The sequence below is a fragment of the Xiphophorus couchianus genome, chromosome 2 (genome assembly GCF_001444195.1).
Source record: "Xiphophorus couchianus chromosome 2, X_couchianus-1.0, whole genome shotgun sequence".
NCBI classification, from domain to species: Eukaryota; Metazoa; Chordata; class Actinopteri; order Cyprinodontiformes; family Poeciliidae; genus Xiphophorus; species Xiphophorus couchianus.
Window position 1 is genome coordinate 5,158,863 of NC_040229.1, and position 17,691 is coordinate 5,176,553.

At 43.8% G+C, this 17,691-nt stretch overlaps 1 protein-coding gene and 1 long non-coding RNA gene across 2 annotated transcripts in view; one reads left to right on the plus strand and one right to left on the minus strand.

The window, feature by feature from the left end:
• Positions 1 to 12,448, plus strand: part of LOC114153501 (uncharacterized) — a 26,463-nt gene extending 14,015 nt beyond the window's left edge. The window contains exon 3 of the long non-coding RNA XR_003597337.1: positions 12,169 to 12,448. This is a non-coding gene — a long non-coding RNA (uncharacterized LOC114153501). The remainder of the gene's footprint in view (positions 1 to 12,168) is intronic.
• On the minus strand, positions 476 to 17,369 carry mlycd (malonyl-CoA decarboxylase). The gene is made up of 5 exons (XM_028032003.1): positions 16,355 to 17,369; positions 7,788 to 7,900; positions 7,010 to 7,166; positions 6,345 to 6,497; positions 476 to 2,110 (listed from the first exon to the last, which is right to left on the minus strand). The coding sequence occupies exons 1-5, from the start codon at positions 16,898 to 16,900 to the stop codon at positions 1,565 to 1,567; spliced, it is 1,515 nt and encodes a 504-aa protein (XP_027887804.1). The 5' UTR covers positions 16,901 to 17,369; the 3' UTR covers positions 476 to 1,564.
• Positions 17,370 to 17,691: the final 322 nt, after the last annotated feature.

Sequence of the window (17,691 nt, forward strand, 5' to 3'; positions counted from 1 at the left end):
CTAAAGAACAACATGTCAGCACTTTCCCCGTTTGTTTCACTTTAAAGCCATTAAATATTTTAGGTTTTTTGTCCATCTACACATTACATATAAAACATTTACATAAAAAGTCGCTCACTGAAGTGATTTTACCTCTAAATATTTCCAATCAATAACTAAATCCTAAAACTGTTGAATTATGAAGTCACAGTTTGATGGACATAGATATTATTGGCTGCTTCTAATATTAGCATCAGCTCTACTATTATTACGTTTTATTTTGGCCAGAGCGAGTCCAAACGAGCAGCGCTCGTTTGGGTGGCATGTTGGAGTTATTTCCATGGCAACCCGTGGTGGCGTCCATTCAGCCAAACATTCCTCCAGAGACTCGTTTTCTTTTTGTCTCCGATGTCTCCAGAGACAGTGACAGAAGGGCAAACGTTAAACAACTGTCCTCTTCATGCCTCGTTATTCCCACACACACACATCCTCTCCATCAATCTGACCATTTAGTTTAACTTTATTTCTCACTCCATTAGTTTCTGGGACACGCAGCAGCGCAGAGCTAAGAAAAGAGATGCGTTTGAAAAAATAAAAAGAAAGTTTGACTCCTGTGAGATAAAATGTAATTTCACAGTCAACTTGCTGTGATGTATTATTCCACAACAACGGGGCGGCGGCTGATAGGAGACCTGCTTGGCACCGAGTCCTTAGGACATCAATGACGATCTCTGGAGAATGATTATGTCTCCGAGTGTGGAGGGAAAAATCATTACAGAAAAAAAATTCAATACATTAGGTCAGCACGATAGTTTAACAAACAGAAAAATATGTTTATTTTTTTAGTTTATGAAAATATTTCCAGTTCATGCTTCTTTAATGGGCTTTGAAGGCGAGAAGAGCAACTGCAGGTGAAGCTGAAGAAAGAAAAAGATCTATTTATCTTGTTTTGTTCTGTTTACGTTGCAGCAGCTCATCCTGATGAAAGAATAAACATCATTTATTCCAGAACCCCCCATTACATGCTATTACCTACCAACATGCTTTGGTATTGATGGATGCCTTCTGCTTCATTAGCTGCAGTCTGTTCTGAGAATCACTTACACAATCAAACAGCTTTGGCTAGAAATCTAATGAGGCGCGCAGCAGATGGGCCGAGTTACATCATGGAGGAAACGGCCCAGTTTCTGTTCCTGACGTCAGGAGCCCATCACCGGGGGCCCCGGGGGCCTCAAACACTGACAAAACAACACATCGGTCTGTTTCACATGAAAACAAACTGTTAAAGTTTAACTACAACTGCGTAACACAGGAAACAAGAGGAGCACATTTCTTCCAAAGAATCTTATGAGTTTGAAAAAATGAAAATTCGATATGAAAAACTCAGAAAGTTTCTAGAGAAAATGTTAAAATTTCTGAGTTTCAAAAGTTTAAATTTGTAAAGTTTTGTAACTCAGAAATTTCTAAGATTAATCTCAAAATTTTTGATTTTTTAATACAAAATGTTTGGCCTTTCCCAGTTTTTTGGTGGAAGCTCTCTCCTCTCCGTCTGCAACGCCCCGACACTCTGCTGTATGCAACGCAGTCACAGCTTGCTGTTCTTCTGAAACTGCGACACGAGGCCCAGAACCTGCTCCGAAGCCGCCACCGCCTTATTTTGAAGGTACAGGACGCTGTTGTTGGTCGTCTCGTTCAGGAAGTAGCGGTAGTTCACCATGATGCCGCAGGAGTTGGCCACGCCCCTGGGGCTGGTGTCAGCGCGCCAGTTGATCCGCCACATGGTGGCGCCGTTCTGCAGGTGGAAGTTGGCCACTGGGTTGAGCGCGAAGCCTCGGCGCTTCTCTCCGTAGAGGTACCAGGCGCAGAGGCGCATCAGGACGGGCTCCAGGGCCAGGCACAGCTTCTCGGAGCGCGTCCACTCTCCGGTGGCGATGAGCTTCCGCAGAGAGTCGATGGGCGGGGTTCCCGCGTTGGAGTCCAGGGCCTGCGCCACCTCGCTCCACTCCTGCTCCGATAAGAGGTCGGCCCCCCGGCCCTCCTTCCTGTACTGGCTCAGCAGGCTTTGAAGCCAGGAGCAGAACCCTGGGATGGGCGAGAGGCTGGAGAACTGGGCCATGTGGGGGAACTCGCTCTGACAGAACGGCACAAAAAGAAGGAAAAAAAAGAAAACCTTTTGAGATGAAAAGCATGAGACCCACTTCCCATAACCCGCTAATGTCAGAACTTTTATCTAACTTTGAAACCGTTTAGAGCAATAGCTTCATTTTTTCAGATAATTTCTAAAGTGCTCATTTATTTGGCTGTTTTGTAAACTTTCAGTTAAAGTTCAACGTTTTCGTAATCGAGTGAAGTAAGACCATGCTCTTATGTTGAAGATTGATTACGCAGCAGTTCCGCTTCCTCTTCTCATGTTTCCCTTTTTTGGCAAGAATACAACAAACAAACAAATAAAACACTAACAGACAAACAACCAGGGAAGCAAATTAAACAAATACAAAAATTCACATCTGAATCGTTTCCTTATTCTCCACCTGTGATGCGATGCAGCAAATGTTTATTCAGTACCCAGAATGCATCACTGTAGCACCACCTGTTGTATCATAGTCAATTAGGTAAAATCAGCAACTATGAGACTGAAACCATGAGTGAAAGCCCTGTTCCAAAAAAAAAAAAAAAAAAATCACTTCCTGAAGTGCAAACCGTACAGTTAGGCGTGTGCTAACAAGTTTAGCCCTGTCATGGTTGAAATTAGCATTTTAGCATTAGCTTCCACTAGCTACTATGCTGTCATAGCAGCTAGCATTAGCAGAAATAATGTGTATGATTAATGCTTTAGGATTAGCGAAGCTAACCTTTTAGCTCGTGGCGCCCACCACTGATGAAACCCAAATGAATCATTTCATACATATGGAGGGATGGGCAGGTAACAAAGAATAGACATATATTTGGCAGCTGTAAGTTTAGACTGACTCCAGAATGATAATAAAACCTAAATGTGCCAAGGCTTCCTCCGGTTTTTGCTCTCATGGAAACGGCTGCAGAGTTTCGTGCAGCAGCTGTCTGAGTGGATCTGTGTCTCCATCCTGTCACAGATCCACTCAGACAGGAAGGAGCAGAGACAACAGGGAGGAAATCTACAGAGACCTTCAGTCTTCACCGGTTTTCAGAATTGAGACGGAGGTTCAGGCTCGGTGTGAAAACAGAACCAGGACGTCCTTGTTGCTCGGGCGGCTCGACCCTGTCAGTTCCTCCGTCTGGGACTTCATTACGAATCATCTGAGCTGCTTCATGAGTCGGCCTGCTGATGCTGATGGATGATCCTCTCCTTCCTCTCCTCTTCCATCCCTCGCCTGTAACACCTGTCCCCGTCTCTAAACTGCCTCCCCTCCTGTGTGTCATGTCATTGGTCACCTGCAGCTCTGAGCTCCCTGCCGTCTCAACACCCTTTCATTTAGCAGAAAGAAAGCCTCCCTCTTCTCTTCAGACTCATTTCTGTGCTTGGGTGTCCACGTTAATAAGTGAGAGAACAATATGTCAGGCAGAAAGGCAATAGCTGTCTATGGAAGTGGAAGTGTGAGACACCGCCTGGTGGGACACTTTATTTTTCTTCTACTCTACCTTACTTCACCCACCTTTCAATTTAAAAATCAAGGCTCCTTGCTGCTCTCCTTTATGTTTCTTCACACTTGACTATGCTGTAGCTCTGCCTTCCTCACACTGAGCAAAAGTTAGTGGAAAAGAGAGCGATGGTATAAGTAAGAAAGCAGCGGGAAAGGTGAAAAAGAGAACAGATGACAGAGTGAGTTCTGCTTGGGGGGTCCAATCTACAAAGACAAACAAGATATTCTTCCTGGACCTGAAATTGCAACTGTGACCTTTTCTATCCCACTCCATCATCTTTCCATCATTACAGCCAATCCTCCGTGGCAATGCTGTTCCTCTCAGACAGCCTGGATCTCTGCACACCATAGGTTAGCGTTAGCTTCAGGAAGTCAGCTACTTTAATAGTCTACAAACCTACAAGCTTTCAGACGTGGTGATTTGCTGAAGTTCAAAGCAAGAATCACAATGGGGGTTAAAGGATTTAACTTTGATTAAATTTCGAAAGTTAAATGCCAAATTTGCTGCTATTCCTGACCAAACAACAGATTTCACCAACTAACGACCCATAAAATAAGGATGAAGTGGAGAAAATGTGGCTCCTCTCTGTTAGCATATCCAACAGTGTGTTCCCACCAGCCCAGTTCAGTCCGCTTCAATCCGGCTCCACTCAGTCTGGTGAGGTTGGTGAGGTGTGAACGCTAATTGACCTCTGACCTCTGGTCCTCCAAACTTCGGTCTGGATTCGGTTGAAGTGAACTCTGGTTCGGTTTGAAAGTGACCGCCAAATAAAATCTGCAAATACCACATTGAGAAGGCTGGGGGTCCACTGCACAGTGAATGACATGTCAACAGACCTGCTGAAGTGTGAGACACCTCCCACCTTTGTTGTGCTTTCTTCACCAGGTGGGAGGTGTCTCCTGGAACACAAACACCTCCCACCTGGTGAAGAAAGCACAACAAAGGCTCTTCTTCCTCAGGAAACTGAGACGGGCTGGACTTTCCTCACGGCTGCTCGTGAACTTTTACAGGGCGATGATCGAGAGCATCCTCTGCCTCAACATGACTGTGTGGTATGGTAGCTGCACAGCATTGGAGAGGAAACAACTGACACGGGTGGTGAGAACAGCACAAGGCATTGTGGGATGCCCCCTCCCAGACCTGGACTCCATTTACACAGACCGGGTCAAGAAGAGAGCTGGATCCATAGCCATGGATTCCAGCCACCCGGGCCACAGACTGTTTGTGCCGCTGCCATCAGGCAAGCGGTTCAGGAATATACGGACTACAACAAATAGACTGAGAAACAGTTTCTTCCCCACAGCCGTCAGAGCCATTACTCCCTGCCGCCCCCCCCTCCCACACATATCATAACCTCGCAGTCACACATACATATCCCCCACCCCCACACAGCCATATTGTTCTGCACTTTGCACTGTCACATCATCTGTACTTTGCCATAATTGGACCTGCTGCTACTTCTTTGGTGTGGTTGAGGGCCTTTAGTTAATTTAGTTGTATATATTGTTATTATTATTATTGTGTGTTTGCTTATTTATACTGTATATATTTGACCTTTTGCACGGGAGCTGCAATGGAAATTTTGTTGAATTCTGTTCAATGACAATAAATGCTATCTATCTATCTATCTATCTGATGAAATAATAATGCGTTAATGATTGACACGTGGAATCATCACAGGCGTCTGAGTCTAGGTAAATTATTTCTGTTCCAGATGTTAGATTAGGTGAATAAACACAACCTTACTGTCATGTTCAGTATGTGAAGCTTTCAGTTCAGCAGACTTCAGACAAAATGGCTGATGAGAAGGAACCTGGAGACAGCCTGCCGTGTTTCTGTGAGGTCCCTGTCTGCAGGCTATTTATAATAAAAAGTCAACAAAATGTTCTGCCTTGTAGATTTCCTTGTGCGGGCATCAAAAGATGCTGATAAGCGGCTTCTGTCTTCCTTCAGATTAGCTTCTTTAGCGTCAGAATGATTAATCTGCCTGACGGAACAGCAGGAGGTCCTCCGCTCCCGTAATGACAGCTGTCTGTGCCGTCAGAAAGGTCAGCGACCTCTGCCGCCCGCTACCGGCCGCCATCAAAACAGCAAAATAACTCCAGAATTTAATGCAGTAATACTTTCAACAAATCACCGCTCTTTAAACTTAAAGCACGTCATTCTTTCAGTATTTTCTGAGACAGAGAAGCTAAAGAAGAGAAGAGCTGATAAGCAGATTTGGTGCCACCATCCTGAACTGAGACCGTCTGGTTTCTGAGCAGAACGCGGCTCTCCGTCTGCTCTGTCGTATTTCCATTATGAACGCAGCCTGGAGGTAAACCACTGGCAGCAGTCCTCTTGCATGAATAAATAGACTTGAAGGAGCTTAAACCAGGTTTTGATGAGGATGTGCTGCAAAGTGCTTCCCCATCTGTTGGGTTGAGTGGTTCCTGATGTTGCATTTAGGATTTTCAATCATGAAACAACGAGCTGCAACATGGAGGGCTCTTGTCTGCTTATTGAGATGAATGGATTAGATTCCACCACAGTAAAAAGCAGCTCAGCCTGTATGTGGAATATGTATATTTATACAACCAGAAACCTTTACAGCGCTCAGACAGCCCTGACACCATGCAGAAGTATTCATACCCCCGAAACTTAGTCACAATGTATTTTATTGGGATTCAATATGATAGACCAGCATAAAGTAATAAATAACTCTGAATGTTAGCTCAGCTCAGCTTAGCAGCACCTTTACCCACCTGCAGCTCCCGGACCACGCGCTTGATGAGATAGTTGCCCAGCTCCACGCCCTGCAGGCCGGCCTGGGTGGAGGAGATGGAGTAGAAAATGGCTGAATTGATCTTGTTTATGTCCTCCTCTGCATCAAGAGTTGCAAATTCCCGAACAATACTCTGAGGGAAGAAAAAACACACACCGCTGCATCTTTACTTACGGTGGTCAACAAGGCCCAACGCGAAGGAACAAGCTGCTCACACATGAAAGATGCAAACACAAAAAACCCAAATGCAACAGAAAATCACTGCGACAGCAAAAACAACAGCAAGTATGAAAAGCTACAAACTCACTCCACAACACAGAAGTCCTCCGGACCACTAGGGGGAGACAAACAAATTGTATTTGGGTCTTAACCTTCTGATTTAACAGAATGTCCAGAAGAAAGTTGAGCAACAAAGAAAATGTGTGTTACACTTCATGTCTCTAACATTGTTATAGAACAGCAGCAAGTTTATGCAGGTGATAATGTTACCTGCTTCAGACTCCCCCTAGTGGTCAGGAGGACCACTGCTCTGTGTGTGTGTGTGTGTGTGTGTGTGTGTGCTTCTTCCCGAGATGGTTCTGGTTCTGAGATGGTTCTGAACCATCTCAGAATGGTTGTCAGAGATGGTTCTGGTTCAGTTCTGACCTGGATGTTGTCAGAAATGTCCTCAGTCAGCGCCACATGCAGCACCACCAGCGGTTCCCCCGGCATGGCGGCGTGTGTGAAGGCATAGCAGCGCCGGTACGGTCCCACTCTGCGCTTCAGGTCGGTCCAGTTCCTGACTGGGTGAACCGCTTCGTACCTGGCAGAAAAACTCAGTCAGGTTTAGGTAGCAAACTCCTGCCTGACTATAAATTAAAAACTCCTTTAACATCTTCAGAGGGAAACACTCGGCTCAGGACTCGTATTTAGTCGGTTGTTTAAAACAAGGCTTTGCCTCAGATTTCAGGCGTTGCCTCCCCTGGTGCCCCTGGTGCCGCGGCTCAGCTGGTAGAGCTGCTAATCTGCTAATTGCAGAGTTAGTGGATGGCAGATGAAAATGGAGGAAGTGTTTAGAAAATGGAACCATTTAACAGTTTTCTTGGAGCAGAAACTCCAAATCTGTTCCGTGTTCAGGTGCAGCAAAGGCTTTCATTATTTCCTCAATTAGTAAGGAGCCGGTCTGTAGCTGCTCCCAACTGTGGCAGGTTGTATTTCAGTGGGATTCACCCTGACGTGGCGCTTTGGTCAATGAAATTCACAACATTCTCATCCAAATTAGAGGCGAGAGAAATTTTCCAGCGTCCTGGTCACTCAGATTCAGCCAGAATGATTGGACATCCTGGTGCAGGTGGACAGCGGCCCAAAACATTTTCCTATTTTTACAAATCTTTTTTACAAACCTAAGCAGGAGTAGGAGCAGTGAGAGGATGAAGGCTCTTACTGGCTGATCTTCTGCAGGATCTCACAGGGCGACTGCCAGGTGATCCTCTCCAGCCGGAGCAGACCAACAGCAAACCACTTGGACAGCAGGCTCTTCAGAGTACCGTTCAGGTCCTGCAAGGACAGAAAACTTCCAACTGATACTCAACTAAAACTCAGAACTCAGATCATGGTGAATGAAACGATGCTGTATTCAACGTTTATTTTATAGCTTCAATGAGCCTGAAGACTATTAAGCTGTTTTCTTCCTGATTGTCTGGTAGACCCGGTTCTATTGGGGGAAAAAAAACCCCAACAAACTCTGGTCCTCCCAACCTCAGTCTGGGTTTGGTTGAATTGAACTCTGGTTCGGTTTGTGTGGAGAGGGTAGCTGATTTCCGTTTCCTGGGGGTCCACATTGAGCAGGGCCTCACATGGAACATGAACACCTTGGAGCTGATAAAAAAGGCCCAGCAAAGACTGAACTTCCTGAGGGTTCTCAGGAGGAACAGCATCAAGGAGAAGCTGCTGGTGTCCTTCTACAAGTGCTCCATAGAGAGCATACTGACCTACTGTATCTGCGTCTGGTATAACAGCAGCACTACGGCTCAAAGGAAAGCTCTCCAAAGGGTTGTGAATACAGCCCAAAAAATCATTGGCTGCCCTCTCCCCTCACTGGAGGACCTGCACAGCGACCGCTGTCTAAGAAAAGCACAACACATCACAAAGGACACTTCTCACCCCGGACCTTCTCTGTTCACACTGCTGCCTTCAGGCAGAAGATACAGAGCAACCAGAACCAGAACCAACCGTCTCAGAGACAGTTTCTACCCGACAGCAATAACAAAACTAAATGCAATCAAAAACAACCATTAATCATCATAAATGATGTATGTGAGAATGTGGCTGTTCTTACTTTTTTTTTCTGCCAGTTGTTTGTTGATTCTTGCGTTGTGTGTGAATTGTGAGACAGTTATTTTTTGTTTTTGGGCATGTGCACCGACTGATGGCACCCTTTGAATTTCGTTGTTCTTGTGACAATGACAATAAAGATTTATCTTATCTTATCTTATGGTTTGAATGCACATGTGCCTGGAGTCCGCTCCAAACGCAGGAAGTGGACTACAGTGCAGGGCATTCTGGGTAAATCCAACCAAATCAAACATGCTAGCGCTAGCAGCAGAAATGGCTCCTGGTTTTTAGCCAAAGACTAAAGAGAAATCCTCCAACACTAAAATCTGACGCCTCCATTTAGTTTCCATCTGGTGAAGAAGGAAGTTGCTCTCAGTGTCTTCAGAGGTTTTTGTGTTGTTTCCGTCAGTGGTTCTTGGTGCAGCGCCCCCACAGGCCAGGAGGGGAACAGGTTGGTTTGGGTCAGAGCAGAGAGAGAGAGAACCACAGCGGTTATAACCGAGTCTACCAAACTGTCAGTGGGAAAACATCCAAAGTGGAGTGAGCAGAGCCGGTGTGAAGTCACCCTTTCAGCTCCAGTTTTTTAATTGAAGGAGCTCAATCTTAAAACTACCGTTTTATTGCACAGATTGGCTCAAAGCTGCCAGTAGGAAATGAAGTATTTCACACTCTTATCTTCCACAGGCCGTATGGTCCCCTGGCTGTCTGCACGCCGCTTGAACGTTTACACATTATGAATAGTGTTTTGCCAGAGCTTGCAATGGATGTAGAAGGGGCCACTTCAATAAACACCTTGCCATTTCAAAGCAGGCATGTCCTCCAGCAGAGGTCAGACTTCATTTAAAGAAAATCTCAAACACACAAACAAGCATGCAGCACACAAGCTCTGGGACGTCCATACAGCTCCTACCGACTGTTCCATAGAAGGACTTCCTTTAATAGCAGCTTGTCAGTCACAACGGCCATCACAAAACAAACAACAGACATGGCAGAAAAGCTCCGTGAGCATCCTTCCTTCAAATCCAAACCTGGAGAAATTGGAAATTTCTCTCCACATACATGCATAAATGCATCAGGCTCTGCATCATTCAGCTGCACAGCTTCAGAAAATAACTTTCAGTTAAGCAAAACTTTCATTCCTGCTCATGTGATGCAGTGTGTGTGTGTGTGTCCGTGTCGGGGTGTGTGTGTGTTCGTAAAGCTGCCTGAGGTGAAGTAATGCATTTTGCTCGATAATCCGGGTGAGCCATTTTTGTTGAGAAGGCAGCAGCTCTATAGCAGCAGAGCCGCCACCGGCGCCTTGGGAAGCAAACTTTTAACCACACAATAGGGAGGTCAAACTGAGATATGTATTTCATTGACCCTGCAGAAGATGAAGTCTTTAGAAATAGAGGGATCAAAGCCTCGGGCTGGAAAGAGACCGACCGACAGAGGAGAGGGCTAAAGAAGGAAATCCTCTGTTTTGTTGGAGGGAAAACGAAGCACACCGTATCAACACCTGGACAGTGGTGACCCACTGATACGGTCCGGTGTGATGAAACAGTGTTTGATACTGCAGGACCATGAACTTGGGGGAATATTTAATCAGTAAAGACCAAAGAGCTGCCAAACGACACCAGAGACCAAATTGTACGCCTAACTATTGGTGAAATTATTTTTAAGAAATGGAAGAAACTCAAGATGGTTGTCAGTCTCCCTCAAACCGGGACTGTATGGAAGACCTGCATGGTGGAGCATCACTGATCATGAGAAAGGTCAGGGGTCAGAGCTACCTGGGAGGTCACCATAGATTAACGCCATCATCGATTAACATTCTGCACATCAACGTTTTCAATTCAGAAACCATTTTTGTTGCTAAATTATTAAATAAATAGCCTTAGGAGCTGAACAGCAAAGGCATTTATTAAAGTGATTTTCTGTCCATTCATCTTTACAGAGTTTCTCTGATTATTCATGGAGCTTCTTCAGAGATCTGGACGTTGACATTAGCATTAGCTGCTACATGTTTAGCATTGAGATGCTAGTTTAGCCTTGAATAGCTTCACTCATAGGCTAACTCCTTTTAGCACATCAATAGTCTTTTCCAGCATCCAACCAGCTCATTTGAAGCAGAAATTAAACCCCAGTAGGACCAGAGAAGCCGCTTCCATCGCCATGCGTCAGATTTACAACTGTACCAGAAACACGGTATCACGGTCCGGTTCAAGACAATGACCCCAGACACCCAGCCAGGGGTCACCAAGGAGTGGCGCCATCAGAAGCATTTCAAGATGAACATAAAAAAATGTTTGGAGGGAGCTGAAACTCCCTGAAATATCTGGAGAAGATCAGTATGGACCCGTATGGACCAGAACCCCTGCTGCAGCAAACCTGATCCAAAACTACAGGAACCGACTGACCTCTAGGAAACAAAGGTTTCTGCATCAGCTATTAAAGAGGAACTAAACTACTAATAAACTACCTAAATACTGTAGGTCATTTATGGTAATATATTTAGATTTTTGTGCAAATGTTGGCATTAACATTTGGACAAGCATGTATCAGTGGAGAGGAAAAACTTTTCTTTCACAGGAAGAAACCTCCGGCAGAACCAGAACCTGTGTGGCCATCTGAAATGACTGGAGGTTTGAGACAGAGACGAGACACAAGAACCTAAAAAACATTTCATGAAACAGGATAAAATCTTTAATTATCCGTTTGATGTTACCGCGCCCCCGTCGCCATGGTGACAGCGATAGTCAAATGTATGTTATTCAGGTAAATTCAGACGGAGGCGAAATCATCCTAGGTTTGGAGGGTGATTACTTTTTCACACAGGTCCAGATTGGTTTGGACAGATTTTTATTCTCTTAATAAAAGAAACCATCATTTAAAAATTGATTTCTGTATTTATTCAAGTCATTTTGATCAGATTTCAACCTTTGTCTAAGAATCTGAAACATTTAAAACGTGACAAAAAAGAAAAATACTTTTTTTTTTTTACAGTCCTGTAAAAGTCAGAGTTTCTATTAAAATCTGTTAATGTGTGGAAGATCTTTCAGAGGCCTGTAATGGACTACTATGAGATTTCCTGGACAGATTGTTCAGTCCAAACAGAACCTCACTGAGACCTGAATGGGAGCAGACCTTTACCCCAGTGGGCCTCATGCCACCTGTCAGCTGGGCTGGGAGAAAATAGACCCACACAGATACTCGGTGTAACCCTGAGGAGCCATCTCCCCCCCAACGTCAGCAGTCAGAAATAGATCATCAAGAATAAATCCCTTGATCAAGGTGACTAATCTACAGAAAAACTCAAATTACATTTATTACAAGAAGCAAAGATTGATGCAGATGCAGAGCTGCATAATCCAGCCTCCCTCCCTCCGACTTTGGTGGTGTTTTAGCTCCACTATGATAATCATCACGCTTTGATTTCCTGCAGTCAGTAAACACATCATCATTCTGTACCAGAAGCTTCATATCTAAAAATGACCTTTTCTCGTTTTTAGCTCAATCAATCATGGAGCAGCAGAAAGCAGAGGCTGAACGGCTCCAGTGTGACCCGGGAGGCATCGGTGTGCAGGCAGCCGGGACCTTTAAGGCTTTAAAGCTCTCAGTGTGGCTGAATGCTTCTGCACAGCAGGAAGATACCAACACTGAGCTGGACTGGGTAAATCTCAGAGCGCGATGATGCATCAATGAGAGGTCACAGCAAAATGGTTTCATTCACAAAGAGGACAAACATGTTTCACTCCATCATACATTAAAACACAAAACCAGGAAATGTCAGGACTGATAGATGTTTATTATTACAGTCAGAGGAGTTCAAGCAGCCAAGTGTCAGTTTCACCATCTAAAAAACTTTGAAACGTTAGATGTAAAGATGGATGTCAGCGGCGGTTCTAGACCAAGAGTGTTTTCACACCTGATAGTCCGGTAGCCTCGGTGTGACTGGGGAACCAAGACATTCAACATCTGCTGTGGTTCTCTTTCTCTCTGCTCTGAGTCAAACCAACCAAACCCTTTCAGCAACCTGTTCCCCTCCTGGCCTGTGGGGGCGCTGCAGCACTGAAGGAAACAACAAAAACTAGCTACATTTCCATTGACCATAAAATTACAAAACTGTAATTATGAAAATAAATGTTCATAATGGAAGCATGCCAATTTAAAAAAACTCATGTCTTGTTGATGAAAAAATGTTTTGCTCTAGCATGAGGTAGTTTTTAAGTCATTGAAATTTGTGTATTTTACAAAACTTCCATGGAAACTCTTTTTTTACGTGTCAGGCCAGTTTGTGTTCAACAGTCAGCATATGTCACTGAGATGCTGTTTTAGCATTAGCTGAAAGGCTAACTCCTTTTAGCACAACAGAAATTAGCCCCTCGTGGGCAAACTGAAGCAGCTTCCATAGCTGCTGTTAGCAGATGTTGCTTGTGTGTCAGATTTAAGGGCTTACTAGAAACAAGCAAATATAATGGTTCTGGACAGGAACTTTGTATGAAAAAAACGCTTTGAAAATGAAAATGAAATCTTTGTAATTAATTAATTATAAGTCTCTGCCCCACTGTTAACTTTTTAAATTTCAATGGAAATAAATTTGGGAGCCTTATTTTTCTTCTTGCTGTTGGTTGTCTGGCAGATACAGAAAGTCTCAAAACATCTCATATAATTACTTGACAGCTGCCTTTTGGATTTACTCGGGTTATCTTTGTGTGACATAAAGATTTTTGATGACCTGAAACTTACAGGTGTCAAAAATCTGTAACCTAACCCTAACCCATCACATGTTCAGATATGTACTTTTATGTCTCCAGTTATAATTTTATCTTAGACAGTGTAACTCAAATGTTTTCTATAAACGCTATGAAATATATTAGTGGTCGTTTTGGATTAACAGCTGAGTTTATTTGTATTTCTAAGTCACTCAGCGCATTCAATAAATGCCAGCGAGCCTACTCTGCAGAGTCAAAGTGAAAACTGTAATTACATTAAACCGAACAATCCAGAATATGAGAGCAGCTTTTCTAGGAAAAAGGGAGTGCTGCCAAAAAAGGGAAAATTAAGAGAGAAAACCACCGGGGTCATGTCTCCGGCTGCGGCAGAAATGTATTTTTTGTTCTTTCACTACCTTTTCTTTGAATCCACTCTGCCTTCAAAAAATTCATTCAAAATACTCATTACATGCCTGATTTATATTCAGCTCTTTCAATTTGTACAAGCAGCAGAGTAGCTCTTGCCTCCTCATGTGCTGAATCTAACATTGTTAAAGTATCGCTTTCCTTTGTGGCTCCTGCAGCACAGGAAAGAGGCTCTGATTGGTACCAAATGTAATCTGTTCAGCTAGCCCAGCCCATATATGTATATATAACAAATATGTAACAAATATATATATTTGTTCTTTTGTTTAAAAAGTAAGGTTCCACTCTCCGTTGTTTGATTGGATAAAAGATTAAAGGCCTCTCCTGTAAAAATCCAGCCTCTGTCTGCACCTATTCATCCCCAGACTGACACATGGTGGTGGCAGCATCATGCTGTGGGGAAGCAGGTCAGAGTTGATGGGAGGATGGAAGGATGTATATCCAGGACAATCCTGGAAGAAAAACTGTTATGTAGTGAAAAAAACCTGAGACTGGCGTGGAGCTTCACCTTCCAGCAGGACAACCTCCTGGGAGTACCAGGGTTTTCGACCTCTCCCCTGACGTACCGAAACAGGGTGAAAAGACCCTGAGTCCAAACCGACGACTCTGATGGCTCAAATTAGCATCCCTTCTTCAATTGTAAATGTGGTCGTTGACCGTCAGGCCAGAAGGTAGGAGTGTGAATTGTCCATGTTGGGGGTGGGTATCTATGATACCTACAGGAGATCAGATCTCCTGTAGGTAATGCTCTTCAGTTTAGTTTTGAAGCATACATGAAGTGTTTTTGGAGAGATGTGACCTTTTGCAGCTGATCCATGATGTTGTGCTGCATTATCCAGGTCATTTTGCCAAATGTACATAGAGTTTGCAAAACATACAATCTGTTTCAAGAAATATGCAAAGGGTTTTCTAAAAGAAATTAGTAATGTATTTCTTTTAAATAAAGCTAAGAGGGTATAAAATGACAGTTTAGAAATAAACTAACCAAATTAATTGTGTTGATCCACCTCAAAAAAATCATGCAAAAAGTGTAAGCAAAAGAAATCTGGGAGACTTAGCACATGCAAATTTGCATGCAGCCTTTTGTGCTGTGGAGGATAAATAGGTGACTGCTTCACCTATTTAGTTCACAAGAACTAATGGCATTTATTTCAGTCATAATCTTGCGGGGGGTGACCAAGGTTCCATCACTATGTGACAGCTGGTCAGCAAACCTGGCAAACATGATTGACATGGCAGCACTGAATGCACATGTGCTTTATCAGGCATGCATTGGGGTGCAGGAGAGACGGGTGGACTTCCTGGTTGAGCTTGCAAAAGAGTTGGGTAACTCTCATGTGAGTGAGAAGAAGGCACACAAGGAGAAACTGCTTCGGCAACAACCTTCCACACCCAGCTCAGGCAAAAGGGCGAAGTGTCAGGTCAACCATCGATGCAGGATGCGTGTCCTGAGGCCGAAACATCGTCAGTGACCCCTCACACCCCCACCATGGACTGTTCTCCCTGCTGCCCTCTGGAAAGAGGTTCCGCAGCATCCGGTGCAGGTCCACCAGGTTCTGAAACAGCTTTTTCCCACTTGCCATCAGACTGCTGAACTCTTAACTGGACTGCACTTAAAATCTGGTCTCCACTTTATACCTTGCACATGTACAGAGCTAAATAACTTCTATTTCACTGTCATTCCTGCACTTTATATTTTATATTTATATTTATATTCACATTTTATACTGTATTTTATTTTATTCTGGAGTAACCTCACAACATTGAAAGCTCAAACATTATCCTGAGCCGTATGCAACGAAATCTCGTTCTGTATACACCCTGTTCATGCAAAATGACAATAAAGTCAGTCGAAGTCTAAAGAACAATTGTGCAACTGTGAGATGCGTTGAGGCCGTTAACAGGGTACTTCTAAGGTAATGGCCCTATTTACAGAACAAAAGCACCTGCTAGATAAAATCCTTCAGGTCAATCGACCCGTCTCTGGGGTCCAAAGGTAGAAATGTTAAATGACCTTTCTCTGGTACTTCGTGTGTTAAATATAAGCCAAAGATATTGTGGGATGGTTTAGATCAAAGATGATTCATGTGTTTGAATGACCTAGTCAAAGTCCAGATTTAAATTATTTAAAAATTATTTTGCAAATAGACCATAATGTAGTTCTACAAAGTAATATGTTAGAGGGGATTAGGGCATATGCATGCCACACTTTTCAGATTCTTATTTGTTAAAAAAAGACATAATTCTAATGATCTTCCTTTTTCATAATTCTGCTTTATCTATGGCTTAAGACCAAAATAAAAAGAATTGAAGGAACTCTGACACTAAATGTGTGTCTGAATTGAATTATGTAGAAGTTTGGAGGTGAAGGGTTTCCAAGTCCAACTGGGGCAAAGGTCACATCAAATGAGAACCACGTGGCTCATGTAACCACGGGTAACACAAGCCACTACATTCCAGTCATTTCATATTTCTGCTTCACAGCTAAGTGAATAAACGCGCATGCTGGAGTTTGAGCCATCCGGGCAGCCGTACAGAAAGTAAACAAAGATCGTACCCTGATGTGTGGGTTTTCGCTTGCTTTGGACGCGAGTATTTCCAGCAGATCCGCTCGGAGGTCCACCAGGAACTTCACCCCGCCTTCGACCCGGCTCACATGGCTGAACAGCTGCTTGTAGCGCGGCGTCAGGCTGTACCGGAGCCTGTCCTCCGCCTGCAATATGGTCGCCTGATCGCGTCGCTGAGTGTCCAGCAGCTTCGTAGCGAGCTCGGACACCGTTTTATGGTCCACTCCGCACTCCTGGGACAGCTTGGACAGAAAATCCACTTTGTCTTCCTTTTCCAGACCTCTGTAGTAGTTCATGAACTCCAAGCTGGTGGATTCGGGCGGAGGTGGAGATTTATCTCTGGTTTCATATGAAGGTAAAGGTGCAACGACCCTCGCCAGGATCTCCTCCATAACAGAGGTCCCACTTCGACTCGGAGCGGAGCACCAGCGCCGGCTGCCGCCGCCTGAGGCCTCTGGAGGAGCTTTAAACACAGCTCGGTGTCTCCAGAACCGCACACTGCTCCGGACAGCCCGAGTCAGCGGGTTAGATATCATCGTCCCCGCACAGCTGTCCGTCAACTCCCCAGCAACAAACACTGGAAAGGATTGTTTCCGGGTCTCTTAAAGAGACAGCGCGCATTTATCCCAACAAGATGAAAACTTGTAGCTGTGTTCTGGTTATTTTGCTAAGCAAAATTTCAACACTTTCGGAACTTTTATGTGAATTTACATGATCTCGGAGCTGCTGTTACACCTGAATTTCATCTTTGTAAAACAATGACTATTTCTATTGTATCATATTCGTAGTGAATTTCGCAGTTTCTAACACATTCTTGAAAAGTATTCGTAATAAAACCTAACGCTGATGTTTTTGGACTGTGAAAGAAAGCCATGTACCCAGGGAGAACCCACACATGCACAGGGAAAACACGCAGAAAGACCCCAGGTTGGGATTTGAACCCAGGACCTTCCTGCTGTGAGGCAAAAGTTACCAATCTCTCCACTATGAAAGAGATTTTTTTTACATTTTATTTCCAGGACAAAATAAATATTCTGAGAGAAAAAAAACATGAGAATTGTTCATTTAGTTTTTGTTACCTATAAGTGGAAAAACATCATAATTAGCAGAAACAATGGCTTTGAAGCATCCATCTGTGTGTAAATAATTTATATAAAGTTTCACTTAGTGATGAATCTCCTGAAAAAACTGTTTGAAATGTCTCCTTTGAAAAAGAGGCGTTGAGCGTCTTCCAGGTTAAATAAACACAAATACCAAATAATTGAATTTAATTTAAAGCATGTTGCGTATGAGGAGGAAGCCAAGAGTCAAATACATTCAATTTCAA